The 16149-nt window shown below is 63.9% G+C and overlaps 1 protein-coding gene across 1 annotated transcript in view; it reads right to left on the reverse strand.

Moving 5' to 3' along the window:
• COL11A2 (collagen type XI alpha 2 chain) overlaps positions 1 to 16149 on the reverse strand; it is a 72070-nt gene that overhangs the window by 10363 nt on the left and 45558 nt on the right. Inside the window, exons 37-61 of the mRNA XM_075119659.1 lie at positions 15631 to 15684; positions 15360 to 15467; positions 15169 to 15258; positions 15033 to 15086; positions 14665 to 14772; positions 14218 to 14325; positions 14088 to 14141; positions 13920 to 13973; positions 12963 to 13070; positions 12278 to 12331; positions 12134 to 12187; positions 11995 to 12048; positions 11026 to 11079; positions 10152 to 10259; positions 9913 to 9966; positions 9683 to 9736; positions 9141 to 9194; positions 8041 to 8094; positions 7585 to 7692; positions 6959 to 7012; positions 6811 to 6864; positions 6235 to 6342; positions 5740 to 5793; positions 3980 to 4015; positions 3831 to 3884 (exon numbers count right to left, since the gene is read on the reverse strand). Coding sequence (XP_074975760.1) covers positions 3831 to 3884; positions 3980 to 4015; positions 5740 to 5793; positions 6235 to 6342; positions 6811 to 6864; positions 6959 to 7012; positions 7585 to 7692; positions 8041 to 8094; positions 9141 to 9194; positions 9683 to 9736; positions 9913 to 9966; positions 10152 to 10259; positions 11026 to 11079; positions 11995 to 12048; positions 12134 to 12187; positions 12278 to 12331; positions 12963 to 13070; positions 13920 to 13973; positions 14088 to 14141; positions 14218 to 14325; positions 14665 to 14772; positions 15033 to 15086; positions 15169 to 15258; positions 15360 to 15467; positions 15631 to 15684 — 1746 coding nt within the window. The remainder of the gene's footprint in view (positions 1 to 3830; positions 3885 to 3979; positions 4016 to 5739; positions 5794 to 6234; positions 6343 to 6810; positions 6865 to 6958; positions 7013 to 7584; positions 7693 to 8040; positions 8095 to 9140; positions 9195 to 9682; positions 9737 to 9912; positions 9967 to 10151; positions 10260 to 11025; positions 11080 to 11994; positions 12049 to 12133; positions 12188 to 12277; positions 12332 to 12962; positions 13071 to 13919; positions 13974 to 14087; positions 14142 to 14217; positions 14326 to 14664; positions 14773 to 15032; positions 15087 to 15168; positions 15259 to 15359; positions 15468 to 15630; positions 15685 to 16149) is intronic.

Here is a 16149-nt window from a genome sequence, read left to right on the forward strand (position 1 = left end):
CTGGCCCGAGGTGGTGGCCCCAGATCGGGTGGTGCCCCCAGATCGGGTGGTGCCCAACACCTACCTGACCCTGACGGGGGTGGGCGGGACCTCATTTAAGGTGCCCGTGGCAAGGGTACACCTGAAATGGGGGGCCAAGGAGGGCCCCAAGGATGTGGGGGTACACCACCATTTGCCCACTGAAGTTTTGATGGGGGGAGACCTAGAGGACTGGCCAAGCAAGCCCCAGACCGCCCTGGTTGTGACCCGTAGCCAGAGCCGGCGAGGGGCACTGCTCCCTGACCTTGGGGAGGATACCACACCGGAGGCGCAGGACCCTTCCCTGGTGGGGAGGGAGCGCCGAGGGGCACGGCTCAGAGCGGCTGAGGCCTCAGACCTGGCCAATGAGGGGGAACCGGGCCCCATCCCTTCCCCAGCCACTGAGTTCCAGGCTGAGTTGAGGAAAGATCCCTCCTTGCGGAAGCTCAGGGACCTGGCCGACCTCAGTGTGGGACGGACCATGAGGAGAGGCTGCCAGGAGAGGTTCCTGTGGGAGAAGGGGTTCCTGTACTGAGAATGGGCTCCCACAAGGGAAGCAGAGTCCTGTGGGATCAGGAGGCAGCTGGGGGTCCCCCAGAAGTATCGCCGCAGGCTCCTGTACCTGGCCCATGACATCCCCCTCGCAGGGCACCAGGGAATCCGGCGCACCCGGCAGAGGTTGCTACAGAACTTTTACTGGCCTGGGGTCTTTACCACGGTCCGGCAGTATTGCCGATCCTGTGACCCCTGTCAGAGCGTGTGGAAGGCCCGGGACAAGGGGAAAGCGGCTTTGAGACCTTTGCCCATCATAGAGGAGCCTTTCCAGAAGGTGGCCATGGACATCGTGGGGCCTCTCAGCAAGACGACCCGGTCGGGGAAGAAATACATTCTGGGGGTGGTAGATTTCGCCACCCGCTACCCCGAGGCAGTGCCCTTAGCTTCCATTGAAGCAGACACCGTGGCAGATGCGCTCCTGACCATTTTCAGCCGAGTGGGGTTCCCCAAGGAAGTCTTGACCGACCAAGGCTCCAACTTCATGTCGGCCCTGCTCTGGTGCTTGTGGGAGAAATGTGGGGTCCGGCACGACTGGGCCTCAGCTTATCACCCCCAGTCCAATGGGCTGGTGGAGAGGTTCAATGGGACGCTAAAGATGATGCTGAAAACCTTTATGAACCAGCACCCGCAGGATTGGGACAAGTACTTACCTCACCTGCTGTTCGCATACAGGGAGGTGCCCCAGGAGTCGACCGGATTTTTGCCTTTCAAACTGTTATATGGAAGGAGGGTGAGGGGCCCCCTGGACCTGATGAGAGACGAGTGGGAGGGGAAGGCCACTCCCGATGGAGAGTCAGTGGTGGAGTATGTCCTGACCTTCCGAGAGAGACTGGCTGAACTCATGGGCCTGGCCAGGGAGAATCTGGCCAGAGCCCAGAGGAAGCAGAAGGTCTGGTATGACCGCACAGCGCGGGCCCGTGCCTACGCCACCGGGGATCAGGTGATGGTTCTTATCCCTGTGAGAAAGAACAAAGTACAGGCCGCCTGGGAGGGCCCTTTCAAGGTCGTCAAGCAGCTCAATGAGGTAAACGATGTGGTGGAGCTGTCGAACCGGGCGCACCACCGCCGGGTGTACCATGTGAATATGATGAAGCCATATTATGCCAGGGGGAATGTGGTGTTGGCCGTGTGTGGACAGTGGGAAGAGCAGGGAGATGACCCTTTAGTAGATCTATTCCCTGGGACCAGAGCTGGTTCCCCCCTGGAAACAATTCCCCTCTTGGATCAGCTAACCCCTGCCCAGCAAGCTGAGGTCAGGGAGGTGCTGCATCCGTACCGCCAGCTGTTTTCCAACCAGCCTGGACGCACTAATCTGACGGTCCACCGGGTGCAAACAGGGTCGCACCCGCCAATAAGATGCTCCCCCTTCCGAGTCACAGGAAAAACTGCTCAGGACCTGGAAAGAGAGGTCCGGGACATGCTGGCTTTTGGGGGTGATCCAGCCATCTGCCAGCCCTTGGGCCTCGCCGGTGGTGCTGGTCCCCAAAAAGGACGGGTCGGTCCGGTTCTGTGTGGACTATCGGAAGCTCAATGCCATCACTGTATCTGATGCCATCACTGAATCTGATGCCTACCCCATGCCCAGGCCTGATGAGCTCCTAGACAAACTGGGAGGAGCTCGGTACCTCACCACCATGGACCTTACAAAGGGCTACTGGCAAGTGCCGCTGGATGCAGATGCCCGGCTGAAATCGGCCTTTATCACCCCTCTGGGGCTCTATGAGTTCCTGACCCTGCCTTTCGGCCTCAAGGGAGCGCCGGCCACCTTCCAGCGCCTGGTGGACCAGCTACTGAGGGGGATGGAGAGTTTTGCCGTGGCGTATATTGATGACATCTGTGTCTTTAGCCAGACCTGGGAGGACCACGTGTCCCAGATTAGACAAGTGCTGGACCGACTCCAGGGGGCTGGGCTGATTGTAAAAGCGGAGAAGTGCAAGGTGAGGATGGCTGAAGTATCCTACCTGGGCCATTGGGTGGGGAGCGGCCGCCTAAAGCCGGAACCAGCCAAGGTGGAGGTGATCAGAGACTGGCCCGCTCCCCACACCAAAAAGCAGGTCCAAGCCTTTATTGGGATGGCAGGATACTACCGAAGATTTGTGCCCCACTTTAGCACCATCGCCACCCCCATCACGGAGCTATGCCAGAAGGGGAAGCCAGACAAGGTGGTCTGGACTGAGCAGTGCCAGGAGGCTTTCCGGGCGCTGAAGGAGGCTCTGGTCAGTGGCCCAGTTCTGGCGAACCCGGACTTTGACAAGGCCTTTGTGGTGTTCACCGACGCCTCCGACACGGGACTGGGGGCGGTGTTAATGCAGGAGGATGAAAAGGGGGAGAGACACCCCATCGTGTACCTGAGCAAGAAGTTGCTACCCCGGGAGCAACACTACGCGGCCATCGAGAAGGAGTGCCTGGCCATGGTGTGGGCCCTCAAGAAACTAGAGCCCTATCTCTTCGGGCGACACTTCACCGTCTACACCGACCCCTCTCCCCTGACCTGGCTGCACCAGATGAAAGGAGCCAACGCCAAGCTCCTGAGATGGAGCCTGCTCCTACAGGATTACGACATGGACATGGTCCACGTGAAGGGAAGTGCCAACCTGATAGCGGATGCGCTGTCCCGGAGAGGGGGCCCCGAACTTCCCCAGATCACTGGTCAGCGTGACCCCGCTCAGTTCAGTCTCGAAGGGGGGAGAGATGTGAGGATGACGCAGCAGGGAGCGGGGAGTGTTGACCTGGGAATGTGCCCTGGGGATGGGAGACCTGAGAGCCTGTCACCTGAGCCAGGAGGGGGAGGGGGAGGTGACACCTCTGCCCAGGAATGTGAAGAGAGGCCACAGAAGGGAACCTGCTGGGTGGGTTTAGTTTCAGTTTGGGGCTGGGTGGAGGAACACAGGGAACCCCAGGGCTGGGGTCTAAGCTCCCTGCTCCCCCAGAAGAACTTGACTGAGGGGTCCTGGGTGTACCCACAAGCTCTGTTGTGGACTGTGTTCCTGTTGTCCAATAAACCTTCTGTTTTACTGGCTGGCTGAGAGTCTCAGTGAATCCCAGGAAGAGGGGTGCAGGGCCTGGACTCCCCCACACTCCGTGACAGGGGGGCAGGGCAGGGCAGGGGGCAGGGTAAGTAACCGAGCCAGCAAGGGGCACGGCGCTGTGAGCGAGGGATGGGCGGGGACCAGGGGGAGCAGACAGAGCACAGGGAACAGACGGTGTGAGGCAGCAGGTCAAAGGGAAGCAGGGGGGGAGTGGGGGGTGTCACTCACCGGGTGTCCAGGGGGGCCGGGGACACCTCGCTCGCCCTTGGGGCCGGCTTGTCCCTGGCGGGGAGAAAACAGAGACGTCAGCTGGCTGCAGGGCTGACGGGGGCAGGGGGAAGGGCACCCCCTGCTGGGGCACCAGGGACAGCGCTTACCGTGGCTCCCTTCGCACCCTTGGGACCGGCTGGGCCCTGTAAAGCAATGACAGGACAATCAGAGACACGGGGGGCTGGGAGTGGGGGGCGCTGTCAGCCCTCAGGCAGGGGGAGGGGCGGTGTGACAGGATCGCCCTCTATTCACACCCCACTGTAATGCACCTAGTGAGGTCCCTTTGCACACCAGTGACTGGCTGGTCCGTGAGCTCACGGGGCCCCATGCAGCCATGTCGTACGCACGTCACAGACAGGCTGCAGTCACGACTGACAGGTCTGGGGCGGCGACAAGGACAAGGGCTCGCGTCCAACCCGGCGCCGTCCGAGCTTATGGGCCAGCACCTAGCAAGCGGCTGTGCTCTGGCACGGACGGGGCAGGAACAACCAGGGCTGAGGCCAGGTCTACACTGCAGACTGTATCGGTGTAACCACATTGCTCAGGGCTGTGAATAATCCACCCCTGAGTGAGGCAGTTACACCGACCTGCCCCCGTGTGGCCAGCTCTGTCCTGGGAGAGCTTCGCCCGCCAACACAGCACCGGCCCCTCGGGGAGGTGGATTAACTCCACCGATGGGAGAGCTCCCAAGTGTCGACGTGCCCTGAGCTCAGCTCACCCGTCCCACCGATTCCATGTCCCCTCACTCGGGGGACAGAGCATTATCTAGGGGTCCCCACGGGAGCGCGCATGTCACAGGGGCTGAGCTATCCAAGGGGGGCGAACATCCTATGCTCTCACTCCCTGCCCAGCTCTTTCACCTTTGAGGACACAAGAAACCAGCCGTCGGCCCCTGGGATAGACCCCGACCTGGTGCTTGGCCAGCAGTGGTTAGAGACCACGCCCAGCCTGTTAGGGTTCGATCTGGGCAGCATTTTATCTTTATTCTCCTGTGACCATCTGACCTCGACACCTTGTCACCAGGACTCACTGACCACCTGCCGCTCTGTAGTGAACAAAGCTTCTTCTATTGTTTATTGACCCTAATCCTGGGCTGCGAGCTGTGTGGGTAATGCCATCTGTGGGGCTACCGGCTACATGAAATCCCCTATCGGGCCTGTCCAGGAGAGGGCTGGCAGTGCAGAACACATGGCCTGGGGTGCAGACCGGGGCGGGAGCGGGCTGGGGTCACCCTGCAGCACTAACCCAGGCTGGTGGGGCCAGGCGTGACCTGGGCGTGGCTGGCAGTGCAGAACACACGGCCTGGGGGGCAGACCGGGGTGGGGAGCAGGCTGGGGTCACCCTGCAGCACTAACCCAGGCTGGTGGGGCCGGGCATGACCTGGGCATGGTTGGCAGGCGGTGACTGTATCCAAATCTCGGGGTGGGACCTGCATGTGGCTGGATAGTGCAGAACACACGGTCTGGGGGGCAAGCCGAGGCGGGGAACGGGCTGGGGTCACCCTGCAGCACTAACCCAGGCCGGTGGGGGCCGGGTGTGGCCTGCGAATGGCTAGCAGGTGGTGGCTGTACCCAGCCCTCGGGGGGAACATGCATGCTGGGGGCTAGTTGTGGGGGGTCCAGGCTGGGAGCTCCAACAGCAAGGCACCGTAGGGCACCCCAGGATACCGGGCAGCCGATGACAAAGCCCCTGCCCTAGTCTGGAGTGCACCCCGTAGTGTCACGGGCATGTTACAGGGGATGCCCAGACACAAGGGTAAGGGGCAGGTGACAAAACGGGGCCCATTACAGGTGATGCTCAGACAGGGGGGCCATGGGGTGAGGCCCAGACCCACAAGTGGCACAGGGGAAGGTCAAAGGTCACTCACAGGAAGGCCCGGGGGCCCGGCAGGTCCGATGGGGCCGGTAGCACCAGGGATCCCCTGCAGGGACGAGAACAGAGAGCAAAATTAGCGCAAGAACAGAAGCACCCCAATTAACCCCTCACAGCCCAGACTTCACAGGGGCTCCCACGCTCACCCCCCGTCTGCCCTGGGTCCAACACAGCCTCCTCCCTGGGCAGCCCTGCTCACCACACCCACCCTCAGAGCAATGATTAGAACCCAGGAGTCCTGGTTCCCATCCCCTCTGCTCTAACCCACCAGACCCCCCACTCTTCTCCCAGAGCCAGGGATAGAACCCAGGAGTCCTGGCTCCCAGCCCCCCCTGCTCTAACCCACTAGACCCCACTCCCCTCATAGAGCTGGGGAGAGAACCCAGGAATCCTGGCTCCTGGCCCCCCAAGCTCCCACTGCTCCCCACATGGCAGGGGTCTCTGGCAGGGGGTCTGGCAGTGGAGAACTCCCCCCCACCCCAATACTCACAGTCTCTCCTTTTGACCCCAGGGAGCCCTGCGGGCCAGGCAGGCCCCGGTCTCCTTTCTCTCCCTGCTCGCCTGGAGGCCCGATCAGACCGATCAGACCAGGATGGCCCTGGGGAAAGACAGACAGTGGTCACTGCAGGACAGACAGATGGGGGAAGGCATCGAGGGCTGTGTGTGGGACAGCCTGGGCGTGTTGATACGGACAGTGTGTGGGGAGGGGTCTGTGCGGGGTCTCTGTCCCGGGCTCTCACACACCCTTGTGCAGGCTGTGGGATGTGCACCCCAGGGATACTCGCACGCTGTTGTGCTGATGTGCCTCGTTCACACAGGCTTGTGTATCGCTTGTGCCACACTCGTGATGTGCGTGTCGTGGGCGTTCCTGACTCTCGCTGCGTTCACCGGCACTGTGCACCACGTGTGCGCTGGCATGTTCCCGGGCGCTGCGTGGCGTGGGCTGGTGTCACGTGGCACACGCTGGTGCACACGGGTGCACGGGGCGTGTATCATTCCCCCCCACCCGCTGGTGTATTGTGCGTTCACACACAGGCTGTGTGCCCCCCGTGTGCTCCCCGCTCACCTTCTCTCCTTTGGCTCCGGAGTCCCCTTTGAGGCCGGGCAGCCCCGGGGGGCCCTGCAGGGAGACACAAGCCGACCGGTTAGCCGGGGAGGAGAGGGGGCTCCCCAGCTGGGGATGCTGTCACAGGGGAGGGCAGAGTCACACTCACCACAGGTCCCGGGGGGCCCGCCTGGCCCGTCGCACCCGGCTTGCCTTGTTCTCCCTGCGGAGGATGGAGAGAAGAGGTTAGAGCTAAACGCTGCCCTGACCATGCCCCAGGGTTGCCCCCCACAGCCCAGCCCCAGAGGCCCCACCCTGCTCTGGGACTCCCGGCCTGGAGGCAGGGGTCCTGCACCCCACCCTTCTGGGGCTCCCCAGTCGGAGGCAGTGGGTCTCATGCGCTGACTGCCCTGGACAGGCCTGCAGTGGGGAAAGCTCCACTCTCAGCCCATTGGCATCGGGGGAGGGCAGTTCTGGATTTACAGCGGGAGGGGGGGGCAGCTGAGACCAGCCCCTGTGTGTCTGGGGCTCAGGGATCCATCAGCAGGCCGGGAAATACAAGCATGGATTGCGGAGCTGGGGTCAGACCCCCCCCTCCCAGAGCCGGGATAGAACCTAGGAGTCCTGGCTCCCCATTCTAACCACCAGCCCCCACTCCCCTCCCAGAGCCGGGGATAGAACCCAGGAATCCTGGCTCCCAGCCCCCCCCGCTCTAACCCACCAGCCCCCACGCCCCTCCCATTGCTGGGGATAGAACCCAGGAGTCCTGCTGGCATGCAGCTGGCTGTCACTTACCACTGAGCCAGGGATGCCTCTCAGCCCATCAGGCCCCTGCTTGCCGGCCGGTCCCTGGGGCCCCACAGGGCCAGTCTTGCCAGGAGGTCCCACGGCACCTGGCTCGCCCTGGGGGACAGAGGGGCAGGGTGAGCTCGGGGATGGGCGACAGGTTCACAGCTGTGGCGGGGGTTCCTTGGCATCACCCACCTCGTTGGGGTCAGCGACCATCCTGGGGCTCCCCATCACACCGACCCCAGTGCACCGTGGGACAGGAGCCCTTGGCGTGGCTGGGCCGCGGCCTGGCTGGCTGTACTGGGAGCTCCCAGCCTGGGCCCTGGGCCTAGGGACAGACCCCGCTGCACCTCGTCTCTGGGGAGCTCCGAGCTGGGTCTGACCCCAGGGGATCCGGGACCCAACACCTCCCCAGCAGAGACCCCACCTGGGGGAAGAGCCCACGGAGCCTGGTTCACTTACCTTAGTGCCCTTCTCACCCTGACGCCCCTCGGGACCCGGGGAGCCTGCGGGGCCCTGCGGAGAGAGGAGACGGGGGGTGAACAAGGGAATGGGGCACGGGCCTGTCCCCTCTAGGGGGCGCCGGTTCCCATCCAGCCCCAGGGCAGGGACTGGCTGGCTCAGGGGGCAGGGAATGGGGCACGGGGCCTTTCCCCCTCTACGGGGTGATGGCTCAGACCCGGCCTCAGGGCAGGGACTGGCTGGCTCAGGGGGTGGGGAATGGGGCACGGGGCCTGTCCCCTCTAGGGGGCGCCGGTTCCCATCCAGCCCCAGGGCAGGGACTGGCTGGCTAAGGGGGCAGGGAATGGGGCACGGGGCCTTTCCCCCTCTACGGGGTAATGACTCAGACCCGGCCTCAGGGCAGGGACTGGCTGGCTCAGGGGGTGGGGAATGGGGCACGGGGCCTTTCCCCCTCTAGGGGGCGCTGGCTCAGACCCGGCCCCAGGGCAGGGACTGGCTGACTCAGGGGGCAGGGAATGGGGCACGGGGCCTGTCCCCTCTAGGGGGCGCCGGTTCCCATCCAGCCCCAGGGCAGGGACTGGCTGGCTCAAGGGGGGCAGGGAATGGGACACGGGGCCTTTCCCCTCTATGGGGCACTGGCTCAGACCCGGCCCCAGGGCAGGGACCGGCTGGTTCGGTGTGGGGCGGGAGGGGTCCCTAGAGCTAAGAGGTTTCCCTGGCATTAGCTGCCGCACTCTGGGCTGGGCGTTTCGCTTGCTGCCTGGGACGGGAAGGAATTTCCTGTCCTCGGTGCCAGAGGCGGCTTCACAAATCCCAGCCCCACCCTCCCCGCAATGAGATTCCCAGGGAGCCGGATTTATGTGCGCTTGCGTGTGTCTGCTGACCCCTGCGGGCGGGGTCACTGTGGCTGCAGAGGGGGTGGGTGCCCGGAGTGCGGGGGGGGTCTCTGTAGGTGCAGGGGATTTTGTCCTGTGCCGGTCAGAGTCCCTATCACACAGTGGCTGGGACAGCAGGACGCCTCTGCCCTGCTCCTGGGGGACGGCAAGAGGAGAGGGGTGACCTGGGCAGGGCAGGGGGGCCCAGACAGTCCCATCACTTACCCTCTTCCCTGGAGGGCCTGGGGGGCCATTCTCTCCTGTCGGGCCTGGCGAGCCCTAGAGAGAGAGAGAGAGAGAGAGAGAGAGAGAGAGAGCGCTGGAGTTAGGAGAACCAATCTCATCCAGAACATCACAGAGAGTGGAACCCGGAGAGGAGGGGAATCTGATCCAGAACATGAGGGAAAGGAGAACCCAGGGATGGGGGGGGGGGTCTGATCCAGAACAGGGGAACCCAGAGCAGGCTGGGGGCAGATACAATCAGAGAGGGGGATCCGGAACATCGGAGGCGGGTTCCAATCCAGAACATCAGAGGGGCCAATCAGGAAAGTCGGAAAGAAAGGAATCCAGAGAGGGACCCGATCTGGAAATTGGGGGGGCGCGCGGAGTCTGATCAGACTGTTGGGGGGACTCGGAGGGGCACAGATCCCATCCGGAGCGCTGGGGACACAGGTGCGGTGTCCAGTCCAAATGTCAGGGGAGATCCACTCCAAACCGTCGGGGGGGGGACCCCATCAGGGCCCTGCTCCAGAGCCCTGGTCACTCACCAGCTGCCCGGGTTCCCCATCCTCGCCTCGCTCGCCCTTTGCCCCGTCCTGGCCCTGGAGGGGGAAAACAAGCCCTGAGTCAGCAGGAGGCCTCAGCAGGGACCCCAAACCCCAGCTGGAGGGCCCCAAACCCTGCTGCATTCCCCCTGGATCCCCACCCGACCTCCGAGCACCTCCCCTGCCCCCAGACTGCAGGGACCTGGAGGACAATGCATGGGGCTGATACTTACCCTGGGGCCCATTTCACCTACGGGGCCCGGATCCCCTGGGAAACCAACAGGACCCTGGAAGAGACAGGAATTAATTAGCCTGAGCCACCTCCTCCTACAGCCAGGCACAGAACCTAGGAATCCTGGTTCCCAACATCCCGACCCGATCTAACCACTAGACCCCACTCCCCTCCCAGAGCTGGGATAGAACCCAGGAGTCCTGGCTCCCCCTCCTCCGGTCTCTGCGCCGCGTCACTCACAGGGTTCCCCTTGGGCCCGTCGTCTCCAGGGGGCCCTTTCCCTCCAGGGGGTCCAGCTGCACCGGCGGCTCCCGTTTCTCCTTTCTCCCCTCGCTCTCCTCGCGGGCCCTGGGAAGGAGACAGAGCATGCAGGGGGGTATCAGTCAGTGTGGGGTTCGTGAGGAGGGGGAGGATGAGGGGAGTAGCCTGGCTGAGGGCAGAGCTCTGGGGGTCAGCTCTAGGGGAGGGGTCCCAGTCCCAGTGTCCCTTGGGGAGATCCCCCATGTGTGCGGGGGAAGGAGTCTCTTCTGTGGGGGCCTGTCAGGGGGGAGGGGTCCTGGCCCCAGTGTCTCTGGGGTGGGGTCCACAGCCAGGAAGCGGGGAGCACTCCAGACTTGGGGGGGTTCCTGTTGGAAGAAAGGGGCTCTGGGGTGGTCCTCACTGGGTGGGGGAAAGGCCAGGCCCGGCCCCGGGTCTCCCCCCGCAAGGCATGGGGACAGATGGGCCCTGAGGGGCCTTTGGCTAGGGGGAGCAGTGCTCTGGGGGCCCCTGACAGGAGACACCCCCCAAGAAGGGGTCCCTGGCTGGAGGCTGACAGCTCTGGGTGGGCCTTAATAAGGAAGAGACAAATGTGGGGAGCTGGCCACTGATTCCCATAGCAGGCAGGGCCCCAGTACAGGGGATGAAGAAGAGCTCGGGGGGCTCCTTGGTGGGGGACGCAGCGAGGCCATCCCATGGGATAGGGGCTGGGCAGCCAGGTGTGGGCGAGGACCCGGGGGAGCCCCAGGGGGGTAGGAGAGGGACAAATGGGGGGAGGGGATTTCCAGGGGGTTAGTGGCCGTGCTGCCAGGTAGGATGTGCGAGGGAGCAGGAGCAGGGGGACCCGAAGACTCACCTTGACTCCTGGCTCCCCGGGGATGCCGGGGGCCCCCGACTCGCCAGGCTCACCCTGAAATGAGAGAGACATCAGCGCTCACGCTCCGACCGGTCCCCCTCTGGATGGTCCCAGGAGCCACAGCGCAGCAGCAGCCGACAGGCCCTGTGTCACTAGATCCCACTCCCCTCCCCTCCCCGAGCTGGGACAGAACCCAGGAGTCCTGCTCCAGCCCCACATTCCCATGGGCGAGTGGTGGTGGGTCCCTTTGACTCCTGCAGTCTGTGACTCTGAGTCCCTCCATGCGTCCCCTCCCTTCACGGGCTATGGGGAGAACAGGGTCACCTGCACTGCCCTCTGCATGCTCTGCACAAGGACAGTGACTCATCCAGTCTCAGGCTGCAGGGCGGCAGGGTCAGGAGGGGATTTGCTCCCCGAGACTCAATTGGCCAGCTGTCTCTGGGGCTTTTCCTCGGAAGCATCCGGGCTTGGCCCAGCTGGAGACGGGGCACCACACAGTGGGGGCTGGTGCTCTGAACGGCTCCAGAGACACCTCTGTCTGGCTGCTGAGTCTGGCTCACATGCTGCGGGTCCCCAGATTGGGGGCAGGGAAGGAATCTCCCCCAGGACAGACAGGCAGGGCCCTTGGGGGGTTTCCCTTTCCCCTGCAGCGCGGGGTATGGGTCACCGGCTGGGCTCAGCGGATCAGGTCCCTGCCATCACAGGGGTGTCGGCCCTTGGGGCCCCTGGGGCCCTCCTGGGCTCAGCTGTCGCGTCCCCAGGCTTGGTCCCCTGGAAGCTGACAGGCGTCAGTCCAGCCAAGTCGCGGGGCTGAGCACAGGGTGACAGGGAGAGATTCTCTGCCCGCTTCTGTCCAGGGGCCAGGCTGGAGAGAATGGGCCCTTCACTCCATGAAATCTACCAGCCCCCACTGCCCCTCCACACACCCCCAGGGCTGGGAGAGAACCCAGGTGTCCTGCCACCACCTACCTTCTCTCCAGGGGGGCCCAGGTTGCCAATGCCTCCAGGGCCGCCTTGGGGTCCCTGCAGGGGGAGAGAGCAGAGCTGGTTACCTCCGGGGATGCCCTGGGCAGAGCTGACAGGGGTGGGGGGCGGGGGTGGCACTTACGTCGGCTCCGGAGGGTCCGGCTGGGCCACGCGGCCCCGGTGGTCCTGGGGGGCCCTGTGGGGAGAAAGAACAAGGTGAGGGGAGCTCTGGGACATTCCCACCTGGAGGGGGAACTGGGAATGGGGAGCAGCCAGGGTCACTTACCATGGGGCCCACGTCACCTGTCTCGCCCTTTTCCCCCGCCGGGCCCGGCAGACCCTAAGGAGAGACAGAGAGCGTCAGTGCGGGGCACATCTGGACTGGGGGGAGAGGGCAGATCAAGAGGCACATCTGGATTGAGGGAGATGGCGGAAGCAGGCAGCACATCTAGATTTGGGATGAAGAGGGTTCTAGACCTAGGACACATCTGGATCTGGAGGATGGGGGGGAGAGATGGAGGGACACATCTGGATTCAGGATGGGATGGTGGTCCAGAGGGAGGGACACATCTGGATCCAGGTAGGTGGGGAGGAGGGCACACAGGGATAGCTTCCCCCACCTCCCAGAATAGCTGGCTTGGGGGTGGGACCCAGCAACAACTGGCCAGTGGTCGCACCTTCATGCTGCCCAGCAGTTTGGGACAGGAAGTGAAGGGGAATCCTGTCCCCAGCTAGAACTGCACCATGGGACAGGTGTTACTTAGGGAGGACGGACTGTGTGGCTAGGGCTGGGGCCATGGCTAGGTAGCGGGGCTCGGGTCGGGTCTGGGTCCAGGGGAGAGGACGGAGACAGGGGGAAGGTATGGAGCACGGGGGTGGGGCCAGGTGCAGGGGCAGGGCCAGGGCACCGGAGTGGCTCAATGGGGGACAGAGGGTGCAACCCTGCAAGGCCAGTGACAGGCCCCACTCACCTGCAGCCCGATGGGGCCAGGCGGCCCGTTGAATCCGCGGGTTCCTTCGTCGCCCTTCGCCCCAAAGTGGCCCTGGGGGCCCCGAGCGCCCGGCTCCCCGTCAGCCCCCTCGACACAGACACGAGAAAGAGTGAGACAGGCTGCGAGTGGCCCCAGGGAGACGGGACTCACTGAGTGGGCAGGGGAGTTGGGGGAGGTCTCGTCGCTGTGGGAGCAGCGGGAAACTCTGCCACCACCGTTCCCCATTGACGGGACCCCCTGGAATCCCACCCACACTCCATCAGTGCGATGTGGGGCCCCTGTGCCATCAGGAACCAAGCACCTCACCCCATGGCATGAGTGAGGGGCTGGGACACTGCGCTGCCAGGAGACAGGGACCCTCTGCCAAGCACGGAGCAGACCGGGCTCCATCACCCTCAGCTACGCACCCCCAGCCAGGGAGCCAACCAGGCTCCATCACCCAGGCCCTGCACAGACCCAACCCAGCTCCCTCATCCAGCTTGGCAAACAGCAGACCCGGCTCCATCACCCTCAGCTCTGTCCCCCAGCCCAGCATGGAGCCAACCTGGCTCCATCCCCCTGCCCTGAACGGGGCTAACCTAGCTCCATCCCCTTGACCTGCATGGAGCCAACTCAGCTCCAACCTCATCAGCTCCACGCCCTGCCCTGCATGGAGCCAGCCAGCTCCATCCCCATCAGCTCCACGCCCTGCCCTGCACAGAGCCAGCCAGCTCCAACCTCATCAGCTCCACGCCCTGCCCTGCATGGAGCCAGCCAGCTCCATCCCCATCAGCTCCACGCCCTGCCCTGCATGGAGCCAGCCAGCTCCATCCCCATCAGCTCCACGCCCTGCCCTGCATGGAGCCAACTCAGCTCCGTCGTCCCGCCCTGCCCAGAGCTGGCACAGCCCCTTGCTACCAGCTGCAGAAGGCTATCTGAGGGGTGCAAGGTACTTACAGTTGCTCCAGGCTGCCCGACTGGGCCCATGGGACCTGGGGGGCCTGGGGGACCCTGGAAGGAAGAAGACGGGGGTCAGTGGTGCTGAGACACAGAGATATCCCGGGCAGGAAGGGGGGGGGGATCAGCCCCTGTCTCGGGTCAGGGGAGCTCCAAGCTCATACTCACGTGCTCTCCCTTGTTGCCTTTGCCACCCTTCTGGCCCGGCTCACCCACCTCGCCCTGCGGAGAGAGGAGAAGGGGGGTTTAGCCCATTGCCGCATGCAGGGTCAGGACACAGACACAGACAGGGCCTTACCTTATCGCCATCCTCACCAGCACCCCCCGGGGGCCCTGCTGGGCCAGGCAGCCCAACGGGACCCTGGACTCCGTCACGGCCAGCGGGGCCTATGGGACCTTTCTCACCCTAGGGAGAAACAGAGTGGAGTGAGGTGCACAGAACCCAGGAGTCCTGGCTCCAACCCATCCCCCATTGTAACCCACCTGACCCCATTCCCCTCCCAGTACTGGGAACAGAACCCAGGAGTCCTGGCTCCCCGCTCTCCTGCTCTAACCCACTAGGCCCCACTCCCTTCCCAGAGCCAGGATAGAATCCAGGAGTCCTGGCTCCCAGGCCCCCCTGCTCTAATCACGACACCCCACTCCCCTTCCAGAGCTGGGATAGAACCCAGGAGTCCTGGCTCCCATCCCCCCCTGCATCCGACTAAGCCCCACTCCCCCCATGCCCTCTGTGCCCCCTACTCACAGGAACTCCTTTCTCTCCAGCGGGGCCTGGGGGCCCTTGAGGGCCCGGTCTGCCTGGGGGTCCGATGGGGCCGCCCTGTCCAGGGCCACCTCTCTCTCCGGGCGAGCCCTGGGGGAAGAGAGAGGAGGAGTCACTTGCTGCCCCCCACAGCAGGGTCCCCCCAACACACATTGCGGGGACCGGGATCAGGGGTGAGGGAGGGGGCGGATCAGGGGGGTTAGAGGTAGGAGGTTAGGGAGGAGAGGGGCTGATGGGGGAGTGAGGAAAGGGAGGTCAGAGAAGGGTTGGGGAGGTGGGGGCCTAGGGGAATAGTTGGGGGGAAGGAGTTGAGGGAGGGGCTGGTGCGAGGGTCCCCACATCATACTCACTGCGGGTCCTGGGGGTCCGGCCGGCCCCTCATTCCCTTTCAGCCCCGTGCCGCCCTGCGGGAGAGAAGCACAGGTCAGGGCCTGCTGGCACCGGGGACGGGCGGGGGGCATTTGAGCGGGGGGGCCGGGTACTCACCGGGGTGCCAGGCAGCCCCCGCTCACCGGGGAAACCGCGCAGTCCAGCCGGGCCGTCTTTCCCGAGGGCTCCCGGGGGGCCAGGGTCTCCCTGCGCCGGGGGAAGGAGAAGGAGGATTAGGTGGGTCCCCCTCCCTGCTCTCTGCAGCACAGCGCCCCCTAGCACCGCACTGGAGCATCACAGCTCCTTACCTTGGTTCCTTCTTTCCCAGAGGGTCCTGGCAAGCCCTGCTCTCCCGGGGGTCCAGGGGGGCCTGGGTGACCTCTCTCCCCCATCGGACCAGACTCCCCAGAAGCGCCCTAGTGCGGGGGGAGACAAGAAACAGTGTGAGACCTTCAGGGAATGGGCCAGACCCTTCGACCCCTGCCTCTTCCACCACCAGGGGGAGCTGCTGAGTAACTGCACCCTATGGGCACAGCCTCTCCCAGCCCACCTGGAAACCCCCACCACCCGACTTCTTACCTGAGGTCCCACCACCCCCGGGGGGCCGGGGGGGCCCGTCTTGCCTTGGAAACCCTGAAAGACAGAGAGAGATGGGGGCATTAGCACGAGCCGCGGCAGATGGCTCTGCCCCCCACCTCCCAAGTGTAAGTGGAGAGTCACACAGGAGTGAGCGAGGAGCAACACAGGAAAGTGTGAGGAGTAACAATGGTGAATCCAGAGTGTAATGTGAATTTATGAGCAGTAATGTGGGGGTAACCAGAGACTAACATTGGAGTATGTGAGGAGTAATGCAGTGTAATACATCAGTGTACAAGGATTAAAATGGGAATACCGAGAGTTACATGGGCATAAGAAAGGAGTAAAGTGGGAGTAACCAAGAGTAACAGCGGAGTGAACAGAGAGCAATGTGGGAGTAACCAGAGTGCAACGCAGGAGTGAGAGAGGAATAATACAGGAGTATCCAGAGAGTAACATGTGAGCAACCAGAATGCAAAGCGGGAGTGAAAGAGGAGTAACAGGAGTATCCAAAGCGTAACA

This window comes from Caretta caretta, chromosome 14, assembly GCF_965140235.1.
Source record: "Caretta caretta isolate rCarCar2 chromosome 14, rCarCar1.hap1, whole genome shotgun sequence".
NCBI classification, from domain to species: domain Eukaryota; kingdom Metazoa; phylum Chordata; order Testudines; family Cheloniidae; genus Caretta; species Caretta caretta.